Source organism: Felis catus, chromosome A2 (genome assembly GCF_018350175.1).
Source record: "Felis catus isolate Fca126 chromosome A2, F.catus_Fca126_mat1.0, whole genome shotgun sequence".
NCBI lineage: Eukaryota > Metazoa > Chordata > Mammalia > Carnivora > Felidae > Felis > Felis catus.
In genome coordinates, this window is record NC_058369.1 from 6,453,514 (window position 1) to 6,476,990 (window position 23,477).

General features: G+C 49.9%; 1 protein-coding gene across 5 annotated transcripts in view; it reads left to right on the forward strand.

Moving 5' to 3' along the window:
- INSR (insulin receptor) overlaps positions 1–23,477 on the forward strand; it is a 143,601-nt gene that overhangs the window by 65,894 nt on the left and 54,230 nt on the right. For 4 of the 5 annotated variants that reach the window (XM_023244792.2, XM_023244793.2, XM_023244797.2 and 1 more), the window contains exon 3: positions 22,399–22,720. In XM_023244792.2, coding sequence (XP_023100560.2) covers positions 22,399–22,720 — 322 coding nt within the window. The remainder of the gene's footprint in view (positions 1–22,398; positions 22,721–23,477) is intronic. The other variant, XM_045053097.1, reaches the window with a different exon arrangement.

Sequence of the window (23,477 nt, forward strand, 5' to 3'; positions counted from 1 at the left end):
GAACATTCTGTGTTTTAACCTGTGCGTTATTCACACGTTATTTTTATCCTCAGTCCCACACGGATCTTTTCTGGAGTAAAAACACACAACTTTTACAGAGTTGATCTCAACGTCTGCATACACTTGAGAGCAGAAGCTAGAGGTTTCAAATAAATGCCTGGTTGGTTCAGGCTTTGGGGAGGGAGGTGTGAGTTCTACGTTCATTGCTCTCTGTGAGGTGGAAGAACAAAGCCTTAGTTATTGAGGTGATGCCCGGGCTCAGGTGGGTTTACCGGCACCTCCGGGTGTAGACCATTACCTTCCACAGTCCTTCCTCCTGGTCTCACCTGTCCCCGAGGCTGTACGGTCAGCATTGCTGCTAGGTTCCATTCCAAGCCTCCAAGGAAGATGGGATGGCCAACAGTGGAACCATTTGAGCAGGATTCACGTGTTTTTTTTTTTTTCCAATGTTTATTTTTCTTAGAGAGAGCATGAGCGGGGGTTCGGGCAGAGAGAGAGGGAGACACAGAATCCGAAGCAGCCTCCAGGCTCCGAGCTGTGTCAGCACAGAGCCCGACGCGGGGCTCGAACTCACAGACCGTGAGATCACGACCTGAGCCGAAGTTGGACGTTTAACCGACTGAGCCCCCCCAGGCTCCCCAGCAAGTTTGATGTTTGCTTCCGCACGATCTTGTTGTGAACCGAACTCAGAAAACCGCAGCTGGCCGAACGAAGCCGCTTAGGCTTACACAAACGTGTGCCTGCGTCTGCGACATCGGCTGGCTCCTCCTGGCCCCCCTGGAGGCTGTCAGCTGCCACCGAGACTCCGACTGCATCCGATTTCAGACAGCCTCCCCTCGGCCGCTTCACACCCACGTGCACTCCACCCCTCTGCCACCCTCTTCCACACACGCGAACTTGGGACCCTTTGCAAGGGCCAGTGTCTGCTATTTCGCAGTACTTGTGCATTTCTTAACCAATTAGCGTGTGGAAAACGGTGTGACTCTTTTCTGTTAGATTCCTATTTTGCGTTGTGTCATCAGTGATGGAAGTTTGAGCGCTGTGGCCCTAACCCTGTGTCCACACGCCCTCCCCCCTGCCCCCAAATGTGACGAGCTTTAGGAATGCGTATGTCACACTGTCTGCATGTAGAATGGACTCTACTCCATTTCCCAGAGAGTAATAGGGAGTTGAGACCTGGCATCAGCCCGTGGCCCAGCCAGTCACTTGAGCCCTCAGTCTCATCACCTCCCGGCTCAGGACTGGCCCAAACTCACTGTGGCCAGGCAGAGCTCCCAGCCCATGCACGTGAGGGTGTCATCCCATGAGCAGTAGCCACTGCTGGTACAGCATTCCTCTTTGCTGGGCGCTGGTGTGGGACAGTGGATAAAAGAGCCAGGGGCCTGCTGTCCTGCTGCCCGTACTCAGTGGGCCTGATGTTCAGTAAACATGTCCACAAATAGATGGACCAGATAATTTCAGGTCAGTGATACGTCCTAGGAAGGACTTATGCCAGGGTGATGACAAGACAGGCCAGGGGGAGTGGGGGCTCCATTAGGTAGAGAGGTCAGGGGGCCCCTTTGGAAGGGAGGCTGTAATGGGATGCACTGGGGAGCAAAGTGAATTCCAGGTGGATGCGACTGCATGTGCAAAGGCCCTGAGGTGGCCTGGTGTTTTTTTTTTTTTTTTAAGGACTAGATTTGTGTTGCCTGGTTATTCAGTGCCACAACTTGAGGCACAGAATGAACCTCAGAGCAACTTTGCAAAATGGGTGGCCACATGGTCTTCCGTTTTACAAAGGGGGAAATGGCCTCAGAGGGGTCAAGATACTTGCCAAGGTGCTGTGGATCTTATTCTCTGCCCTAAGCTTCTAGCCACTGGCGTGCATGCCCTGAACAGAATGTCGTGTGAGGGGCGCCAGGGTGGCTCAGTCGGTTGAGCGTCCGACTTCGGCTCAGGTCATGATCTCGTGGTCCGTGAGTTCGAGCCCCACGTCGGGCTCTGTGCTGACGGCTCAGAGCCTGGAGCCTGCTTCGGATTCTGTTTCCCGCTCTCTTTCTGCCCCACCCCTGCTTGTGCTCTGTCTCTCTCTTTCAAAAATGAATAAACATTAAAAAATAATTACAGAAAAAGAATGCTGTGTGGGATACAAGGGCAGCAGCAGTTCACATCCCTCCGTTAGACCCCCTCACCTTGGCAGCTGCCTCCAAGGGGTCTCTGGCTCTGGCAGCCATGGCCCAGGGCTTGTCTTGGCCGCTTCCCACCTGTTTCCCCGGAGCTCTGGCTGTTGCCTCCTCACACATGTGAGAATTGTTCTCCGAAGCTAGTCAAGGTTAGGACGCTTGTGTGTGTGTGTGTGTGTGTTAGACCCCGTTTTTCTGATGCAGAGTTTCTATTTGGGTACCTGCTGTTGAGTTTTCCAAGGTGGTTTATTTTATTTTATTTTATTTTATTTTTTGGTTGCTAAGGAAAAGTGCCTGAAATTTTCTCTCTGCATCCTGTGGAACTCTGTGAATAATGGCTAGCCGGGGGCAAGGAGCTGCCAGGGAAACACAGAGGAAGGAAATTCTGGGGGGTGGGGGGAGGGTGTCTGTTTGAGAACCAAGATGCACCTTTGATCTTCAGAGTTCACGAGGGAAACTCAGGGTGAGCTGGGGGTGAGGGCGAGGGGCGGGCCCAGGAAGGCCAAGCCCGCACATAGTTCCGACCAGTGGCCGCTCAGGGATCTGTGGCACGAGGTCAGTGACCTCTCGGAGGGGTGGTGGTCATTGCCTGAGAGCAGTTCCAAGAACTGGAGGTCTGTGAGCCAAATATGAGATGTTTTCCTGGGGGGGTGCGAAGGGCAGATCTTCACCCTAAATCCCTTTCCATGTCCACACACTCTGAGCAGCTGGGGAGACCTCCCTGGCCGGACCCCAGTCTCTTTGTTCAGACTAGTTTTCTGTCTCTGCATGAGAATTTCCCTCTTTCCAACCTCTTTCTCTCAGGGTCTGTGCGCGCGCGAAGGGGACATACTCTTGCTTTTGGGTCTTACTCATTTGAAGTTTGAGCCCAACGTCACTCAAGGCCCAGATCCCCAACCTTCCCAGCATTCCGTAATCACAGGCCTCGGGGAGGAATGTGCCCCAGAGCCCTCCAATTATGGTTTCCTTAGGAAGCTATTAAATCTTGATTTCTGAGAGGAAAATTGGGCATTCTGTGTTTTCCCTTTCAGTCGCCAGTGTTCTGCCACCGTGGGTGAGCTCTTCTAGAAGCTTCCAAGTGGTTTCGAAGGCCGTTTAGGTACCGTCTGGAAGTGCGGTTACTTTACGGCGTAGTTGGGCTTTAGAAAGAGCACATCGTGTGTTTGATTTAGATCCCCGGACAATCATGTTAGCTGTTTCCTTTGAGTGTGGGGCTGCTGGGGACCCGGAGGGGCTGTGGATTTGGGTCCAAGCAGACACCTAGGTGCGTCTGGTGAGGACCTTCCGGTGCCGGACTGTGGGGATCCTAGAAAGCAGGGACAGCTGCAGTTGTTTCTGCCTTGGGTGCCTGGCTTGGGGCTCACGTGTGTTTGCACAGTGGCCGGCTGTATTTTCAGGGTCAGACATCAGTCCAGGGTCCCCAGTGATCCCAGCTCTCAGGCTGCCTCCCCACCCCCACCCCACACTCGGCAGATTGAGGACGGACAAACAAAAGTGTGGATGAACACACTCTCCCTGAGAATACTTGGGGAGGGGGCAGGATAGGAAAGTTCCATGGAGCATGCTTTAAATTTGGTCACTTAATCCATCCAATGCCTCCCCGCCAGTGGGATTCAGGAGGGCTGCTATTTTGTGCAGGAGTCAAGGCCGACAAAGGAGATAGCTGAGGTGGTTGCTGGTGCCGAGGACACCTTGGAAGCCCCTTTCTTGGGCTCTGCAAGGGGCCGGATGCTGTGCAGAGAGTGTTTCGTGAATCTTCCCATCTGGTCCTCAAGACAGCCCAAGCTATTACTGTCCCCACCTACACATGGGGAAACCGAGACATGGAAAGCCGAGTCAGGAGACTAGGAGGTAGCAGGCACCTACTTTGAGACCACTTGAGGTCTTCCTGAAGTCATAAGTCTTCGTGCTTCACACTGGGGTGATTTGAAGCCGTGGACTCCAGATGTGACGAGAAAGCCCCAGAGAGCAGATACGGACAAGACAGAACTTCTCCAAGCCTGTTCATCATGCAGGAGGGATGGGGACCCGTGGCCCACTGTCCGTCTGTGTATCAGCTTGTTGCCTGGCGGCGAAGCTGGAAGGAGAAGCTGTGGGGACAAAGGGTTCTGCCAGAAGGTGGCATTGGGCTCTCTGGTTGGTCAGTGCAAGAAAGAAACACTTTAGCTTTTACAGAATAACCTTCTGGGGAAATTAACAAGTCCCCGTGAAATTGTCTGGAGTATCAGAGTCATTGGTAGCTAAATGTTCTTGATTTGTAACTAAATGTTCCTGTTTCAGAGCCATCTGTCTGCCTCCCCAAGAGGGTGGATTTGTGTCTGTTCTACTCACCAGAGTTTAGGATGGTGTCTGTCACCCAATAGGGGCTCAGATCTGTGGCCTGAGGGGGTTGTGTTTTGCTACCTAGTGAATTTTTTTTTATTTTTTGATGTTTATTCATTTTTGAGAGACAGAGACAGAGTGCAAGCAGGGGAGGGGCAGAGAGAGAGGGAGACACAAAATCCAAAGCAGGCTCCAGGCTCCGAGCTGTCAGCACTGAGCCTGACGCGGGGCTTGAACTCATGAACCACAAGATCATGACTTCACGGGGCTTGAACTCATGAATCGCGAGATCATAACTTGAGCCGAAGTCAGACGTTTAACCAAGTGAGCCATTCAGGTGCCCCCACCTAGTGATTTTTTTTTTAAGTTTATTTATGAGAGAGAGAGAGAGAGCGCGCGCGCACACGAGCGCCTGAGCAGGGGAGGAGCAGAGAGAGAGAGAGAGACAGAAAATCCCAAGCAGGCTCTGTGCCGTCAGCACAGAGCCCAACGTAGGTCTCGACCACACAAAGTGTCAGATCATGACCTGAGCTGAAATAAAGAGTTGGATGCTTAACGGACTGAGCCACCCAGGTGCCCCACCTAGTGAGCTTTTTAATTAAGAAACCAAGAGTTCGTAGACCCTGTCTGTAAAGGTCAAAGGGGTTTCTAGGGTATCTCCATGGTGCAGAAAACAATCCGCCTGTCAATAAATACTGACCAGAGAGCGAGGGTATGGACGCTGTTGATCCTGGCGGGGAAGCAGAATTCCTCCGTGGTCATAGTCTGGCGTGTACAAGAGCCCAGTAAGCTTTCTTGCCATCAAGCAAGAAGGTGACTTCGCTTGGGTGTGGAAAAACTGCCCATCTTTTCCGATGCTACCTGGCATCCAGTCTGATGGGAAAGCATTTCCGTGGCTTTATTTTCCTTCATGCGTTTTTCCCAAAGTGTGTGCCTGGAGGCAGCATAGGTCGAAGTTCCAGGAAGTTCCAGGTGTATGGGCTGTTGGCTCAGGTAGATGGAGGGCTGCAAAGTGCATCTGAAGAGCTAGTGAGGTCTGAGGATCCGGTGGCAAAGGGGCAAACTCATTCTTTTCTCTGGTTGAAATTAACATGGGCAGGAAATGGGTCCCCTCCCCTCCCCCCCAATCAGAGAACTCCATCTTTTTCTAATAGAGTAGCAAGGTCTGAGCTGTATACACTGTAGTGTCCCAAAGCCATGGGGCTTTGGGTGTGGAGGTGACATGTGGAGCTTCTGGTCCTTCCTAGACAGAAAATAAAGCAGCCAGACTGGCTTTAGGAACCAACTCAATAAAGAAATAAGCTGGAAGTTGTCTCCCTTTGGTCACAATGAAATTGAAACGAGTGTATTTTCTTTTTTCTTTTCTTTTCTTTTCTTTTCTTTTCTTTTCTTTTCTTTTCTTTTCTTTCCTTTCCTTTCCTTTCCTTTCCTTTCCTTTTTTCTTTTTTCTTTTCTTTTCTTTTCTTTTCTTTTCTTTTCTTTTCTTTTCTTTTCCTTCCCTTCCTTTCCTTTCCTTTCCTTTCCTTTCCTTTCCTTTCCTTTCCTTTCCTTTCCTTTCCTTTCCTTTCCTTTCCTTTCCTTTTTTCTTCTCTTCTCTTCTCTTCTCTTCTCTTCTCTTCTCTTCTCTTCTCCTTTCCTTTTTCTTTTCCTTTCCTTTCTTTCCCTTCCCTTCCCTTCCCTTTCCTTCTCTTTTCTTTAATTTTCTTTTCTTTCCCATCCCTTTTCTTTCTCTTTCTTTTTCTTTCTTTCTTTCTTTCTTTCTTTCTTTCTTTCTTTCTTTCTTTCTTTCTTTCTTTCTCTTTCTTTCTTTCTTTCTTTCTTTCTTTCTTTCTTTCTTTCTTTCTTTCTTTCTTTCTCTTTCTTTCTTTCTTTCTTTCTTTCTTTCTTTCTTTCTTTCTTTCTTTCTCTGTTTCTTTCTTTTTCTTGAAGTAAACTGTATTTTATTTCATGGTGTATCTGCAGAAATGTAGTACATTCTACTGTTTGCTTTTGTCCTGGAGAAGCTGAGGAGATTTTCTCCACTCCCTGTCACTGTGTCTAAACTCCACTAGCTCATGGATGTAGCAGCTCCTGGGACATCAGCTTCTGTTGACCTGTGTACGTTCAAGACCACCGTGTACTTGTTGTTGAAAAGCCACCTGTCATGTGAGCAAGCATTCCTTTTTATGGTGGAGATTGTCCTCAGGGAAACCCTCCTTGCAATTCAGACCTTCGCAGCGGCAGATTTCAAACTCCCACATTCCCCATTTACACCTCCTTGTTCCCTAGGAGGCTGTGGTTTCTTTCTCTGTCTCCCCACCACTAGAAAATGGTTATACTTAATCCCAAATATGACACCCCGAACTTGACCATGTGCGTAAATATGAACAGAGAAAAATAGGCAAAGAACTCAAGGCCAAAGGCATTATTAGAGAGTAAAGGAGATGTGTTACATTGTGTGAAGGGATAATTCTTTTTTTTTTTTTATTTTTTTTAACGTTTATTTATTTTTGAGACAGAGAGAGACAGAGCATGAATGGGGGAGGGTCAGAGAGAGGGAGACACAGAATCCGAAACAGGCTCCAGGCTCTGAGCTGTCAGCACAGAGCCCAACGCGGGGCTCGAACTCACGGACCGCGAGATCATGACCTGAGCCGAAGTCGGCCGCTTAACCGACTGAGCCACCCAGGCGTCCCAGGGATAATTCTTAATGAGGGCCCACCAGCATAGTATCAAACTTTAGAGAGTAAATGGTAGGAAATACAAGAAGAATTGAGAAACGATTGGGGAACTTCAAATACAGTCTTGCTCATGTACATAAACCTCGATTAGGCAACAAGGAGTTTGGATAATATGGTTAATAAGATTGTGGTAATAACAGATACAGACTGAACTTTGTACTCTGCAAATAATACACATTTTAAAGTGCTCTTGGAATATTTAGAAAAATTAATCATCTGTTAAATCTCCAAAAAAAAAAAGAGCCCCAACACAATCTAGTCCAAAAAGCAGACGTTGCACTGGCCCTAATCTCTTGCTGCAAGTGAATGTAAGTGGAAATTAATTTTTAAAAGCTTAACTGATCAAGCATGCAAGACAGACGCCTACCATGTGATAATTAAAAACAAAACATAACTCTTTGGTGAGGGAGGATCTCAATCTATAAGTATAGACTCTTTAGAAGGCAGTGGAGTGGGGACGCCTGGGTGGCTCAGTTGATTAAGTGTCCGACTTTGGCTCAGGTCCTGATCTCACGGTTCATGGTTCGAGCCCTGCGTCGGGCTCTGTGCTGACAGCTTGGAGCCTGGATGCTGCTTTGGATTCTGTGTCTCCCTCTCTCTATCCCCTCCCCTGCTTGTACTCTGTCTCTCTCTCTTTCAAAGATAAATAAACATTTTAAAAAATCATAGAAGGCAGTGGAGCGGATACAGAGACCAGTGCAGGGCTGTAAGTGATCACGCAGAGAAATCACAAAAATGAGACAATGAATAATAGAACAAATCTATATGGGAAGAAGGAAATAATAAATTAACAGGGACTAACTGATTTAGGAAACAAATAGAATGGACAATCCCAAGAACTGGGTCTTTCAGAGCTGCAGTGCCCAGTAAGGTAGCAACTAGCCTCATGAATATTGCTTCTCAGTCACGTTAGCCAGATTTCCAGCTCTCAGTGGCTACGTGTGGCTTGTGAATTTGGACAGCACAGATACAGAACTTTTCTATCAATGTAGAAAGTTTATAGGACAGTGCTGCTTTCCAAAGAATTTATAAAGTAATGTAAGAAAAAAATTGGGGGAGGGGGAAGAGCAAATATTGTACATATAACTAAGAATGAAAATAGAAATTTAATTTAAAACCCACTAAAAATTAGGTCTGGTAATACTTTTGGAAATATTATTGAAATAACTTTACTTAGTGTTTTAAGTGCTTATTTTATTTAGATTGATCCATACACTGTGAAAGAACCGAAGGCTGTGAATTTGCCCCAAGAGCAGCAATGCCTGCACCTCATAAGCTGTGCCATTACTATTGTTAATTTCTAAGTAGCCTGTAAAGTTTACCTTGGTCCAAGAAGCAGAAAACATGAGTAGGTAGAAACAACTTTTAAAAAGTTAACTTTTACAGTAACTGCCTAACACATGTATGTATTACATACACAAATGAAGAAAACTTTAAAAATTGTCCACAACAAACAAATAGGGGTCCTTGCACTTTGCAAGAGTGGTTTTTAGGATCAGACTGGGGTGGGCTGAGGAGGGACTTAGCAAACAAAAAGACAATCAATTGAGTGCAGAAACCTTGATGTTCTAGACTCCACACCTCAAACCCAGGCCAGGCAAGTCCGAGCACCCAGCTTCCTTGTTTGTCATTTGTCTTGTGAGTCGTGTCCAGCTGCCCAAGGTGAAAACTTGGGACCCAACTGGGAGATAAGTCCTGAAGGCTCCACCTCCCTGGTGGTTTCAGAAGCCAGCCTCTTCCTTCCTGTCTCCTCTGCCCTTGCCTTCCTCAGCTGTCCACCAGAGAGCTAGAAAATTGCCCCACACATGGATCTGATGGTGTCTTTTCTGGTTGAAGCCCTTCTTTGGCTCCTCCTGAGGTGCATAGTCCAAGCCTCTCCGCTCCCTAACCTTCCTGTCTGCCCTGACCTCCCATGCCTCTTCACCTGTACTTTGCCCTTCATCAACTCTGAACTGTTTATAGTTCCCTAAAGGCAGCTCTGATGATTCATGCATTTGCACATACTGTACCTCTCCTGATGGGATAAAGCCAGTATCCCACTTGCTCTCCCATCTTTTTTTCCCCCCGTGTGAGCTTTACTGTGCACCTACTGTGTGCATTGCTCTGGGATGCAGTAATAAGACAGGCAAGGTCCTTCCTTTCACAGGGCTCACCTGTCTCTTGTGCATGTTGGGAAAGAAGAAACCGTGTCTGCATTCATTTCTGCATACCAGTGCCTAGTAGGGGCCAGGTCTGGGTGGGCCAGGGTGGGGAACAGGTGAATAAAACCCACAGTAGAACTCCGTGATGCCACACCCAGTCCCATTCTCCTTGGGAGACCTGGGTTCGAGTTTTGATCCTGCTGCCTGCTAGCTGAGTTGGCATTAGCAAAGCGGCTTTTCTGTGCCTCAAAAGGAGATGTGGGTTGAACGTTGTATTCTGCAAACGGAATACATACACATTTTAAAGTGTATTCTTGGTCCGGTGTGGTTAGAGATAACGCCCATTCATTGCCTCAGTTTACCAGAATTGGAAATACACATTGAGCACACCGGTCTGATGTCTTCAAATCTACAGGGAACACTGGCTAGAGGGTACCCCCAAGATAGCCTGTAGATTTTCTTAAAAGTGTAACTTATGAGTATGGTCCTTGGTCTTCTGGGTGAGTGGTGGGTGGAAATATCGGGGGTAGGGTCCGAGAGAGCACAGTCCCTGTTGTGTGGGCTCTGCCCTTGCCACTACCCCTGGCCTCCGACTTGGGGGATTTTGCTGTGTGACCCTGGAGAACCGCTGCCCTCCTCTGGGCCCCTCCCGAGGGAGGCCCGCGGCCAGGGCGCCCCTCGGCCATCCCAGGCGGTGCCACGCGGTGACCCGATCTCCTCCCGGGCACACGCCCAGCTCGCGCGCAGCCCAAGACGCGCAGTCGTGCTAGGGGCCGCCCGCACACTCGGTTTCATCCTTTCTTTAACTTCTTCCGAAGTTCCATTCTTTGCAAGCCCGCCCTGCAGGGTCTGCATCCTCGAGAGGACACCGCCCCCCCCCCCCCCCCACCGCTGCCTCCCAAGACACACACACCCTCCCCGGGGCCCCCGGCGCGGACCGCCTAGCGGCGGTCACAGCCGCGAGCACCAGTCCGCAGACCGAGCCCCGCGCGCCCGGGGGCGGGGCCAGAACTCCGGCAGCACGCCCGTTTATTGGCTGAGCGCGAGGGCGGCGCTGCGGCCGCCGCCACTGCCCGGCCCGGATTCCACGGAACGGAACGCGCCTCGGGCTTTGTACTGCGCGGCTGCCGCTGGCTCGAGGGGGCGGGGCCCGCCCTTGGACCGCCTGTCCATTAGGAACTACACACACGCAGATACCTGCAACCGACCAATCCTGAGGCTGCCTTCACGGGGAGCCACCGTCCCCCCTTCCCCAGGCCCACCCCCTTCCTGGCCTGCGCGCGACGCCGTATGTCTCCGAAGAGCCTCGCCAGTCAATAACACACGCGTCTGGAAAGCGAATCGGTTCGCGCGCGCGTGGGGGCGGCATTGTTAGGGAAAGAAAAGGGAGCGTCCCTGGTTCAAGGACACGCGTCCTTGCGGCGTCGCGTCTCGTGGGTCGCGGACGCGAAAGGGTGTCTGCTGACCCTCCCCGGCCCCACCCTCCACCCCCCACCCCCGCCGCCAGCTGTCAGAAGGTCGCCCCAGGCTCTCACCCCACCGTTAGATCATCCTCTGGATTTCGGCGGGAGAGATTTCCCGGGGTGGGGGTGTGCCCGCGCCCGGGGGGCTCGGGGATCCGGGCCGGGTGTGGGGGAGAAGGGCTGCGACACCGAGTAAATGACTCTGCAGAGTTTATAAAATTCACACTTGCAAAGAGCCGCGGGGCCCTGCGGGGAATGTGTCTGCAGGCCCATGACGCAACTGTTCCGTTTGGAAATTTCTGGAAAGCAGCAATTTCGGGGATAATAAATCTTGAAGTTTTTTTTTTTTTTTTAAACTACAGGCTTTGGAAAGAAATGTAACAAAATGTTATTAACATATGTCGTGCTATGGAAACATACCTTTGGCTTTCTTTTGCTTTTTACCATATAGCTTCTTAATGAAGAAAACCCAAACCGATTTGAACTTTAAAAGGCAAAGAGAAAAAGAAGGTGGCTGTATTTTTCTAAGCCTGTCGCTGCGCTAGTCTTTCTCACTCTTCCAGGGTTTAAATGTCACTTTGGCTTTTTTTTTTTTTTTAACCTTTTTGTTTTGATGTAGCTTTTAAGTTTACAGATGGGTTGCAAGGATTGTATTCAGATTCATTAGTTGTTATGTTCTCACCGTATTTTATCTCTAAAGTATTTATGTACAAACCTTATGCACATTTTTTTCTTTTTCCTAAACCATTTGGGACGATTGTAGGCATACTGCCCCTTTACCCTTAATTCTTAAACCTACACAGCAGCAGTACAATGATAAGAATCAGAAAATCAACACTGAGGCAGTATTTTAATCCACAGCCTCGTGTATAAACCTCGTCTCTTGTGCCAGCGTTGTCCTCCTCATCAATACTATTTTTTTCCTGGCCGGGTTTCAGATCTATGACCACACTTCTTATTTAGTCGCTTTGCCTGTTGATTTTGTAATAACACAAAAACGATCTTAACCTTCTTAAAAGCTCTCAGCGATACCTGCAGCTCTACATACTTCTGCTGGAACTATTGAGGATAGAATTATATAATTGATCAATAACACTTATTAATTGTCTACCAGAGGCTTTTTAAAACTGTGTGTTCAAATAGATGTCAGGGTAGTACACATACATACAGTGAAAAAAAAAATCAAATTTGCTGGTAGGTAAGGATGTTACTATCTACCCTCCAAACTCATTTCCCTCCCTCCCAGAGGGACATATGTTGCATTTGTCCTTTTCTCTCCCCCTCCCTGTTTATTTTTAATTTAATTTAATTTTTTATTACAGAGAGAGAGAGTGGGAGAGGGGCAGAGGGAGAGAGAGAGAATCTTAAGCAGGTTCCACGCTCAGCACACAGCCTGACACAGGGCTTGATCCCGTGACCCTGGGATCATGACCTGAGCCGAAATCAAGAGTCAGATGCTCAACCAACTGAGCCACCCAGGCGCCCCATTCCTTCCCACCCCCCATTTAAAGTTATAATTTATATACAGCAGAATCCACTCTTTTTTGGTATAAAGTTGTGCGGATTCTGACGACCATCACAGTCAAGATACGGAATGGTTCCTCATCCCCCCAAATTCCCCTGGGCCCCTTTTCATTGCTTCCTCGGTTTCAGCCCCTGGTGACCACTGATGTGTCCACAGTCCCTGGATATCCTGTGAAAGGAATCCATTCGTGTATAGCACCTGAGACTGGCTTCTTACCCTCAATACAGTGCATTTGGAATCCCTCCACGGTGTAGACATCAACACTTCATTCTTTGTTGATTGCTCAGTAGTGTTCATTGTGCGGAGGTATAATGTTTATCCGTTCCCCAGTCAAGGGATATTTGGGTTGTTTCCAGTTTTGGGTGATTACCAACGCAGCCACTATAAACACCTGAATACAGGTCTTTGTGTGAACATGGGTTGTTTGTTTGTTTCTATTTCACTTGGGTAAACCCCTAGGTTGTGTGGTAAGGATAAGAGTATGTATTTATAAGAAACTACCAGACTGGGGCACCTGGGTGGCTCAGTGGGTTACGCGTCCACATTTGGCTCAGGTCGTGATCTCGTGGTTTGTGAGTTCGAGCCCTGCATTGGGCTCTCTGCTGTCAGTACAGAGCCTGCTTCCGGGCCTCTGCCCCACCCTCTCTCTTACCCTCCCCTGCTGGTTCTCTCTCTTTCTCTCTTTCTCAAAATAAGTAAACTTTAAATACATCACCCTTTAATCTAAAACCTTAAAATTCTTTAAAAAAGGAAAGAAGAGGAGAAACTTCTAGACGGTTTAATAAACTAGCTGTCCTGTTTTGCGTCCCCGCTGTGTTTGTGCCTTTCCTTTCTCCACAAATGTGTTACGTTCTTCAGACACTGCTCTGCACCTTGCTTATGTTGCTTATTGCCATCCTGGAAGTGACTTCAACCTCGGAATGCATCGAGCTGCCTTCGCTTTTTATGGCTGCGTACTATTCCACTCCTCAGTCCACAGACGTGTATTCACGTGGGCTCTTGCTATGGACCTTCAGGTTGTTTCCAGTCCTTTACTGTTATAAACCCAACTGGTAATGTCCTGTAGGGTGTAGACTTCTTGTCCAGGTGTCTGTGTGCACACGTTCGCTCTGGTCTGTGGGGTGATTCCTAGGAGAGGAAATACTGGGTCAAATTGCACTTGCCTCCTTTGCTTTGGATCTCCTCCTCCTCCTCCTCCTCCTCCTCCTCTTCTTCTTCTATTTAATTTTTTTAAACGTTTATTTATTCATTCATTTACTTATTTATTTATTCTTTGAGAGAGAGAGAGCGAGTAAGCATGAACAGGGGAGGGGCAGAGAGAGAGGGAGACCCAGAATCCGAAGAAGGCTCCAAGCTCTGAGCTGTCAGCACAGAGCCCAGTGCAGGGCTTGAACTCACGAACCATAAGACGATGACCTGAGCCAAAGTCGGACGCGCAACCTGACTAAGCCCCCCAGGTGCCCTTGAATCACCTCTTCTTAAGTAAGTTGACATTCTGGTTGTTGTCTCTCTCTACGGGAGGCATCATTTGGTGGGGAGCATTGCACGCTTGAGAGGGTCCGGCCAGAGGGTTCCGACACGGCTGGCTTCTCACTCTGTGGATTTGTTTTGGGGTCCATCATCAATCTTCCTGACAGGGTATAGTGGAAAGACCACCTGAGATAAAGTTTCAGGAAGGTTGTGGCTGCTTTTGCTAGGGTAACTGGAGGCCAGGGGTTTGGGGAACCTTTAGGGAGAAGTGGGAGGGCACAGGGCCAACAGCCCAAGGCACCTTGTGGGGCGAAAGGGAGATGGTTGGACAAGGAACTTGTGTGTTTGCAAGACGGGACTGACTGGTGCTGGTCTCTAGGAGGTCTGGGTGGATGTTCCCTACACAGCATGCACCTGTCCTGGGAAAGTGGGCAGACCCCAGACCGCTTGGCGGTTTCTCGAAGAGGCTGCCATTATCTTTGGCTGTCTTTGGCAGAAAGAGCCCAGGGTGGTGGCCCTCTGAGCCTGGGCAGCTGGGACGGCTGGGGCTCGGCTGGTGTCTACGAGAGGGAGCAGGTCGAAGTGCCTGCGGAGAGAAAGTCAGCCCCCTCCTCCATCTGGTTGTTTTCCATCTTGCCCAACCTGTGGTTTTCATAACTCAGCCTGGGGAGGGGGGCAGGGGCCAGCCCAGCGGCATTTCTATTAAATAAGATGAAAGTACTCGGAAACAGAATGGGAGACACCCAGAGGCGGCTTATCACTATCAAAGCACAGCCTTCAAAAGTTTGACAACACAACTTTTATGTAAAAAGGAAAAAAAAAAAAAAAAAAAGGGAAAGAACACCCAGAAACACATTTCTTGTAACCCTTTAGTGAGGGGGGCCCACAGGATGTCAATGCCAAAGCATTTGTGGTCACTGAAATAGGATTGCCCGCTTAGGTTCGGGGCCACTTAAGGTCCCCTGGGGCCACACCATTGTCATCTGTGAGAGGTCATGTCTTCTGTTGGATAAACGTCATTTACAGCGTATCCATCTATGATGTTTTATTTATTTACCTTTTACAATTTTAAAGTTTTTTTTATTTTTACAATTTTTAAATTTTTTTATTTTTGAGAGAAAGAGAGAGACAGAGCGTGAGCGGGGGTGGGGTGGGGGAGGGTCAGAGAGAGAGGGAGACACAGAATCTGAAGCAGGCTCCGGGCTCTGAGCCATCAGCACAGAGCCCGACGCAGGGCTCGAACGCACGAACCGTGAGATCATGACCTGAGCCGAAGTCGGATGCTCAACCGACTGAGCCCCCCAGGCGCCCCTGCTGGGTATCCATCTATGAGATGACGTCTGACTCCCCGGAGCCTAGGCCCTGACAGAAATAGTGACGCAGTCACAGGTCTGTGTCCCTGAGCAGAGGCCAGTAAGCCATCCAGCCCCTTGCCTGCTTCTGTAAATAAAGTTTTATTGGGCATAGCCCGGCCCGTGCTTGCGTGACTTCTCTGGGGCCGCTTTGCAGAAAAAGCTGGCCAGCTGTGCCGGAGAGTGAGCTGCTTCTCAGGTGGGCTCCAGGGTGAAGTTGAAAACCCCAGCCGGGGGCGCCTGGGTGGCGCAGTCGGTTAAGCGTCCGACTTCAGCCAGGTCACGATCTCGCAGTCCGTGAGTTCGAGCCCCGAGCCCCGCGTCAGGCTCTGGGCTGATGGCTCGGAGCCTGGAGCCTGTTTCCGATTCTGTGTCTCCCTCTCTCTCTGCCCCTCCCCCGTTCATGCTCTGTCTCTCTCTGTCCCAAAAATAAATAAACGTTGAAAAAAAAAATTAAAAAAAAAAAAAAAAAAAAAGAAAACCCCAGCCGTCCGCCTCCGGCCTTGTGCGCAAGTGTTGAGTATTTTTTCTTGGCATTGTCTAGGCCGGAAGGCTTATGTGTTTGGGAAGTTTTTGTTGGGCCTTTGCTAATGCTTCTTTTGAACTCAAGGGCTGACCCTTAGACACAGCCCCAGCCCAGGAAATAGAGCCTTTCCTGCCTGTTCTCACATATGCCTTCCCGGAGGGTGGGGTCTTTGTGGGTCTGAGATAATTATTGTCTGCCTTCTATATTGCTTCCTGCCCTTGAGTTTCGGCTCTTGGGTTCCTACAAACAGGTCGTGAGTGATGATAGCGATCATAATAATAGCACCCGTAGTAGCTAATTGGTATCAGACCGATGTGTGGATCGAAGGATTCTGTGCCTTTTCCACATCATCTTGTTTAGTTGTGAGAAATTAAGGGATTGTTCTCCCCGTTTTACAGACAAGAAAACTGAGGCTGTTGCTTTAAAGACATCTTTGTGGTGTGCCTGTGGGGTGGTGGGTGCTGTGTTGCCAAAGTTGAGTGTAGGTCACTTCTTCCCTGGGCCGCATGGACCCTGTGGGTGGCCGTGGTGATTCTTTATTTCTATTTTTTAATTTAAATCCACGTTAGTTAACATATAGTGTAATAATGATTTCAGGAATAGAACCTCGTGATTCATCACTTACATATAACACCCAGTGCTCATCCGAACAAACGCCCTCCTTAATGCCCATCCCCCAGTTAGCTCATCCCCCCCACCCAACACCCCCTCCAGCAACCCGCAGTTTGTTCTCTGTATGTAAGAATCTCTTATGGTTTGTCTCCCTCTCTCTTTTTATCCTATTTTTGCTTTCCTTCTCTGACATTCGTCTGTTTTGTTTCTTTTTTTTTTTTCTTAAACGTTTATTCATTTTTGAGACAGAGAGAGACAGAGCATGAATGGGGGAAGGTCAGAGAGAGAGGGAGACACAGAATCCGAAACAGGCTCCAGGCTCTGAGCTGTCAGCACAGAGCCCGACGCGGGGCTCGAACCCACAGACCGCGAGATCATGACCTGAGCCGAAGTCGGACGCTTAACCGACTGAGCCACCCAGGCACCCCTTTAATTTATTTTTTAAATTTTTTAGTGTTTATTTATTTTTGAGAGAGAGACAGGGACAGAGTGTGAGCAGGGAAGGGGCAGAGAGAGAGGGAGACACAGAATCCGAAACAGGCTCCAGGCTCTGAGCTGTCAGCACAGAGCCCGATGCGGGGCTCGAACTCACGGACCGCAAGATCATGACCTGAGCCGAAGTTGGACGCCCAACCGACTGAGCCACCCAGGCGCCCCTCATCTGTTTTGTTTCTTAAGTTCCACATAGGAGTGAAATGATGTTTGTCTTTCTCTGATTTATCTCGCTTAGCACAAAACCCTCTAGTTCCATCCACGTTGTTGCAAATGGCAAGATTTCGTTCTTTTTGATTGCCGAGTAATGCTCCATTGTGTATATGTACCACATCTTCTTTATCCATTCATCCATTGATGGCCATTTGGGCTCTTTCCGTACTTTGGCTGTTGTCAATAGTGCTGCTATAAACGTGGCGTGCATGTGTCCCTTCAAAACAGCACACCTGTGTCCCTTGGATAAACGCCTAGTAGTGCAATTGCTGGGTCGTAGGGTAGTTCTCTTTTTAACTTTTTGAGGAACCTCCATATTGTTTTCCAGAGTGACTGCACCGGTTTGCATTCCCACATGGTGATTCTTTAGACCCAGGAGTATCAGATTCAGAGCCTAAAGATCAAGGTTTAGCTTTGGCCCTGCTCCTTCTCAAAAGGGCCTGTCTTCTTGCCTCTGTGAAATGGAGATAATGAGAGGGGGACCTGGGTGGCTCAGTCAGTTAAGTGTCTGACTCTTGGTTTCAGCTCAGGGCATGATCTCACAGTTTGTGAGTTCGAGTCCCGCATCGGGCTCTGTGCCAATAGCACGGAGCCTGCCTGGGATTCTCTCTCTCCCTCTCTCTGCCCCTCCCCTGCTTGCTCTCTCTCTCACTTTCAAAATAAACAAAAAAACAATAAAAAAAAAAAAAGAAATGGAGATAATAGCACTTACCCTGTGTCCCTGCTTTATTAGAATTAAGTGAGGGGCGCCTGGGTGGCTCAGTCGGTTGAGCGTCCGACTTCAGCTCAGGTCACGATCTCGCACTCCGTGAGTTCAAGCCCTGTGTCAGGCTCTGGGCCGATGGCTCAGAGCCTGGAGCCTGTTTCCAATTCTGTGTCTCCCTGTCTCTCTGCCCCTCCCCCGTTCATGCTCTGTCTCAAAAATAAATTAAAAAAAAAAAAAGAATTAAGTGAGATTCTAATGGGTGATATGTAATCCCTAAAAAAAACCTACACAGACATTCCCCCATCGCCCCACTTTGCTCCTATTAGAGCTTCTTAGTTCTTTTTGGGTCCGTGACACAAAAAATCCGAATATGCACCCATGTATCGATGCTCTGATTTTTTTTTTTTAATTTTTTTTTTAACGTTTATTTATTTTTGGGACAGAGAGAGACAGAGCATGAACGGGGGAGGGGCAGAGAGAGAGGGAGACACAGAATCGGAAACAGGCTCCAGGCTCCGAGCCATCGGCCCAGAGCCTGACGCGGGGCTCGAACTCACGGACCGCGAGATCGTGACCTGGCTGAAGTCGGACGCTTAACCGACTGTGCCACCCAGGCGCCCCCTACGTTTTCTTTTCTATATGTTTATTTATGTATTCATTAAAAATTTTTTTTTTCAACGTTTATTTATTTTTGGGACAGAGAGAGACAGAGCATGAACGGGGGAGGGGCAGAGAGAGAGGGAGACACAGAATTGGAAACAGGCTCCAGGCTCTGAGCCATCAGCCCAGAGCCTGACGCGGGGCTCGAACTCATGGACCGCGAGATCGTGACCTGGTTGAAGTCGGATGCTTAACCGACTGCGCCACCCAGGCGCCCCCTACGTTTTCTTTTCTATATGTTTATTTATGTATTCATTAAAAAAATTTTTTTTCAACGTTTATTTATTTTTGGGACAGAGAGAGACAGAGCATGAACGGGGGAGGGGCAGAGAGAGAGGGAGACACAGAATTGGAAACAGGCTCCAGGCTCCGAGCCATCAGCCCAGAGCCTGACGCGGGGCTCGAACTCACAGACCACGAGATCGTGACCTGGCTGAAGTCGGACGCTTAACCGACTGTGCCACCCAGGCGCCCCCTACGTTTTCTTTTCTATATGTTTATTTATGTATTCATTAAAAAAATTTTTTTTCAACGTTTATTTATTTTTGGGACAGAGAGAGACAGAGCATGAACGGGGGAGGGGCAGAGAGAGAGGGAGACACAGAATCGGAAACAGGCTCCAGGCTCCGAGCCATCAGCCCAGAGCCTGACGCGGGGCTCGAACTCATGGACCGCGAGATCGTGACCTGGTTGAAGTTGGATGCTTAACCGACTGCGCCACCCAGGCGCCCCCGATGCTCCGATTTTTGCGTGTATATTTTCACCATTTGTGGGGCACCTGCGGGAGGGGATGGGTCTTAGATGCCCTCTTGAGCCAGCGGCTAAAAGTTGGGTGCTTGGAACTGCTCCAAAGCTGTCGCTTTTGCCTCCTCTCTGGCTTGTCGGAGATGTGTCTGCTGAACTGCAGGTGCAAGCCTCGTTCGGAGTGAGTGTCGTGGCAGTCGGTGTAGCGGGTGGAGACGTGGCCTGTCTCTAGCCTTCCCTCTAGACTCACAGTCAGCAAGCGGCCAGGATCGTTTCTGAGAGCGAGAAATACTACAAGAAAAATGTCATCACATAAGGTGCTGGCACACGGTTGGGCAGGAGCGAGTGACTTCCAGCGGGAAGGTCGGAGAAGGTCTTTCAAGAGTCCTGGGGCGGGGAGGACGGGAAGGAGTCAGTCACGGGAGGATCACAGCCAGGGTGCTTCAGCCAGTCGTGACAGCAGATGCAAAGGTCCTCGGGCAGGACCGAGCAGGGGTCGCGGGGTGGATGAAGCAGGGGGTGGGGGCGTTGGGTGGGGGAAGAGAGGAGATTCAAGTGGCTGCTGTCTGGGCCCCGGGGGACGGACTCTGAGAGGCCAGTGCAGGCTAGACCTCTCAGCCTTGGTGAGGAGTTCACTTTCCTTCTCGAAGCCTGTGCTGTCCGGTGCACGACCCAGTGGCTACTGTGGCTGGTAAAATTAAGAGCAAGAATGAACAATGAAAAGTTTAGTCCCCCAGTGGCACTTGGAACCCCTGTGCCTTCTTGGTGGGACAGTAAAATGGTGCGGCTGCTGTGGAAACCAGTGTGGCGATTCCTCAAGAAATTACAGACAGAATTACCGTGTGATTCAACGACTCTGCTTCTGGGTATATACATAAGAGAATTGAAGGCTGAGTCTTGAAGAGACGTTTGGGTAGCTGTGATCTTAACAGCAGGTGGAAACATCCCCAGTCAGTGCCGACTGATGGATGAGGGAATCAAGAAAATGGTATATACACACAACAGAATGCTTTTCACCCTTAAGAAGGAAGGAAATTCTGACAGTTGCTACAACGTGGATGAGTCTTGAAGACAGTACGCGCAGTGGAAGAAGCCAGTCACAAAAAAGCCAGTCCTATGATTCCACTTGCAGGATTCCTGTCCACAGAGATCGAGAGTAGATGGTGGGAGCTGGGGGTGGGGAAGGAGGTGGGGAGGCAGTGTTTCATGGGGACAGAGTCTCAGTTTGGGGAAGGTGAGAAAGTTCTGGAGACAGGTGGTAGGAGTGGTTGCATGACAGTGTGAATATACCTGGTGCCTCTGAGCCGTGCCCTTAAAAATGGTTTTAAGGTGGTCAGGGCGCCTGGGTGGCTCAGTCCGTTAAGCATCTGACTTCGGCTCAGGTCATGATCTCGCGGTTCGTGAGTTCGAGCCCCGCATCGGGCTCTGTGCTGACAGCCCAGAGCCTGGAGCCTGCTTCGGATTCCGCGTCTCCCTCTCTGCCTCTCCCCAGCTTGCGTGCTCGCTCTCTCTCTCTCTCTCTCTCTCTCTCAAAAATAAGCAAACGTGACAAAAATGGTTAAGATGGTCAGTTTTATGCTATGTGTACTTTGCTACGATTAAAAAAAAATCGGTTCCTCATTGCACTAACCGCACACGACAGCCACAGGGAAGAGGTAGCTACTGTGTTGGGCAGTGCAGCCTGAGAACATTACTGTCCTCGTAGGAAGTTCCAGCCGACGGTGCTGCCCCTGTGTGAACGCGGCTTCCGGGGCCACTTCTGTTTCCCAGGGCGAGTCGTTGGGGTCCCGCGGGGCCGTGAAGTGGCTGCAACAGCAAGTCTGAGGGCTGGGGGGAGTGGGGGTCAGGAACACTCCCCAGCGTCCAAACCTTGTCTCAGGCCACGCGGAGTGTGTGAGCCGAACAGGCTGTGCCGGGGGGGGGGTCTGTCCAGCCTCAGGGAACCCGCCTGTGTGCGGACAGATCTGCCGACAGCCTGGGAAAGGAGGGACTGAAATCAAGGGGTAATTAGGAAGCGACGTGTGGCGAGACGTGGGGAGAGAAGGGATAGGTGATGAGCCACTGTGGGAAGCCAGGGCAGAGTCCAGCCTTTGGTGGACAAGCTCACTTGCGTGGGACAAGAAACTGCCCCAGCCACAAAATCTATGCAAGCCTCTGAGCTCTGCATCTGCAGGGCCTTCCCCTTTCTTCCTGTTCATTATCTCCTTCATTTGCAACCGAAACGTCCCCCTCCCCTTACCTCCAGCCAGGAGCTCAGTACCTTCTACCTTAGCAGGTACCCATTTGTGTGTTTGGGTAACTAATCTGCCTCCGCCGTTAGACCTCGCGCTCCGGCAGGTGGGTCTGCGGCCACCTTGTCCCTTGGCTGCGGTATCTAGATCGGGGCGGTCAGATGGCCGTTGAAGCGATAAATGACCGCTGGCCCGTTAGCTTCACCTTCTCGTACCTTGGTTTCCCCGTTTGTAACATGGAGAAAATGGACACAACGATATATCTGGTTATATGGCGGTATTAAAGCCGCATGCCGGAGCCGGCTGGCCAGAACCCGATGATCACGTTTTCAGGAGATGTGTGCCCTGGTTATTGAGGAAGCGGTGATCAAAACGTGCATGATGCAGACTTAACAAATTACGTTAAAAACAAAGGTAATGGATCCTCACCACTTCCTATGATCTCACTACATTTTTCTGTTCCTTGTGCCCTTGAGGTTATTTGCTACTGTTACCGCTCTATGGTGGATACGCTGTTTAATGCTCTGCTACAGTGTGTATCTCTTTGTTTTTTAAGTTTCTTTATCCCGAGAGAGAGCGCCTGCAAAGGGGGAGGGGACAGAGAGAGAGAATCCCAAGCAGGCTCGGCACTGACGGTGCGGAGCCCGACGCGGGGCTGGAACTCACAAACCCGTGAGATCGTAACCCGAGCTGAGATCACGAGTCGGATGCTTAACCGACTGAGCCACCCAGGCACCCTGATAGTTAGTACTGTCTCTTACTGGTTCCATGTGCAACAGTATCTCTGGTACCTTAAAATGGAGCAAGGCGGGGGTGTTTACACCGTGGAAATTTGCAGAGGCTGCAGGTGGGAACCTCTCTGCCTTCCTCTCCGGAGCGGTCTTAAATGTTTACGAGCACGCCGCAGGTTTGGGGGACTGCTGTCGAGCAAGCATGGTAGACCTGAGACTCTCGCTGTTATTATTTTGTTTGGCTTCCCCCTCCCTCCTCCAGACTCTCTGTCTGTGCACACGGCACCCGGGCGAAGCTGTTGACCAGCTGTTTTTCCTCTCCCTCCAGTTTGTCCGACCGTCTGCAAGTCGCACGGCTGCACGGCCGACGGCCTCTGCTGCCACAGCGAGTGTTTGGGCAACTGCTCCGAGCCCGACGACCCCACCAAGTGCGTGGCCTGTCGCAACTTCTACCTGGACGGCAGGTGCGTGGAGACCTGCCCGCCCCCCTACTACCACTTCCAAGACTGGCGCTGCGTGAACTTCAGCTTCTGCCGGGACCTGCACAATAAATGCAAGAACTCCCGGAGACAGGGTTGCCACCAGTATGTCATTCACAACAACAGGTGCATCCCTGAGTGCCCCTCGGGGTACACGATGAATTCCAGCAAGTGAGTCCTGGGCGCGGGTTCCGGGGAGGGGGTGGCGAAGAGGGGAGGCCACGTGCGGTTAGCGCTGTGTGAGAAACACGAGTTCACGGGCTATGAGTGAGGGGGCGGCTGGCGACTGGCTCACATAGATACATATGTACACACACACACACACACACACACACACACATACACACACACACACACACACACACACACATATACGCTTGGATCTATGCCAGTTCTGCCTCCTGTGTTTGGTCCTGGCCTTTGGAACAGGAATCGACAAACCTTCTATAAAGGACTGGAGAGCAAACGTTTTTCAGTGTCTTACCCACCATTAACTTTTTCTTCTAATTTTAATTTTATTTTAATTTTAAATTAAAAAAAATTTTTTTTAAGTTGGGGTGTCTGGGTGGATCAGTCAGTTAAGAGTCCGACTTTGGCTCGGGTCATGATCTCACGGTTTGTGGGTTCGAGCCCCGCGTCGGGCTCTGTGCTGACAGCTCAGAGCCTGGAGCCTGCTTTGGATTCTGTGTCTCCCTCTCTCTCTGCCCCTCCCCTGCTCAGGCTCTGTCTGTCTCTCTCAAAAATAAATGAACATTAAATTTTTTTTCAAGTTTATTCATTTTGAGAGAGACACACACACACACACAGAGTATGAGTGGGGGGCGGGGGCAGAGAGCGAGGGAGAGAGAGTCCCAAGCAGGATCCGAACTGTCAGTGCAGAGCCTGATGTGGGACTGGAACTCACGAACCATGAGATCATGACCTGAGC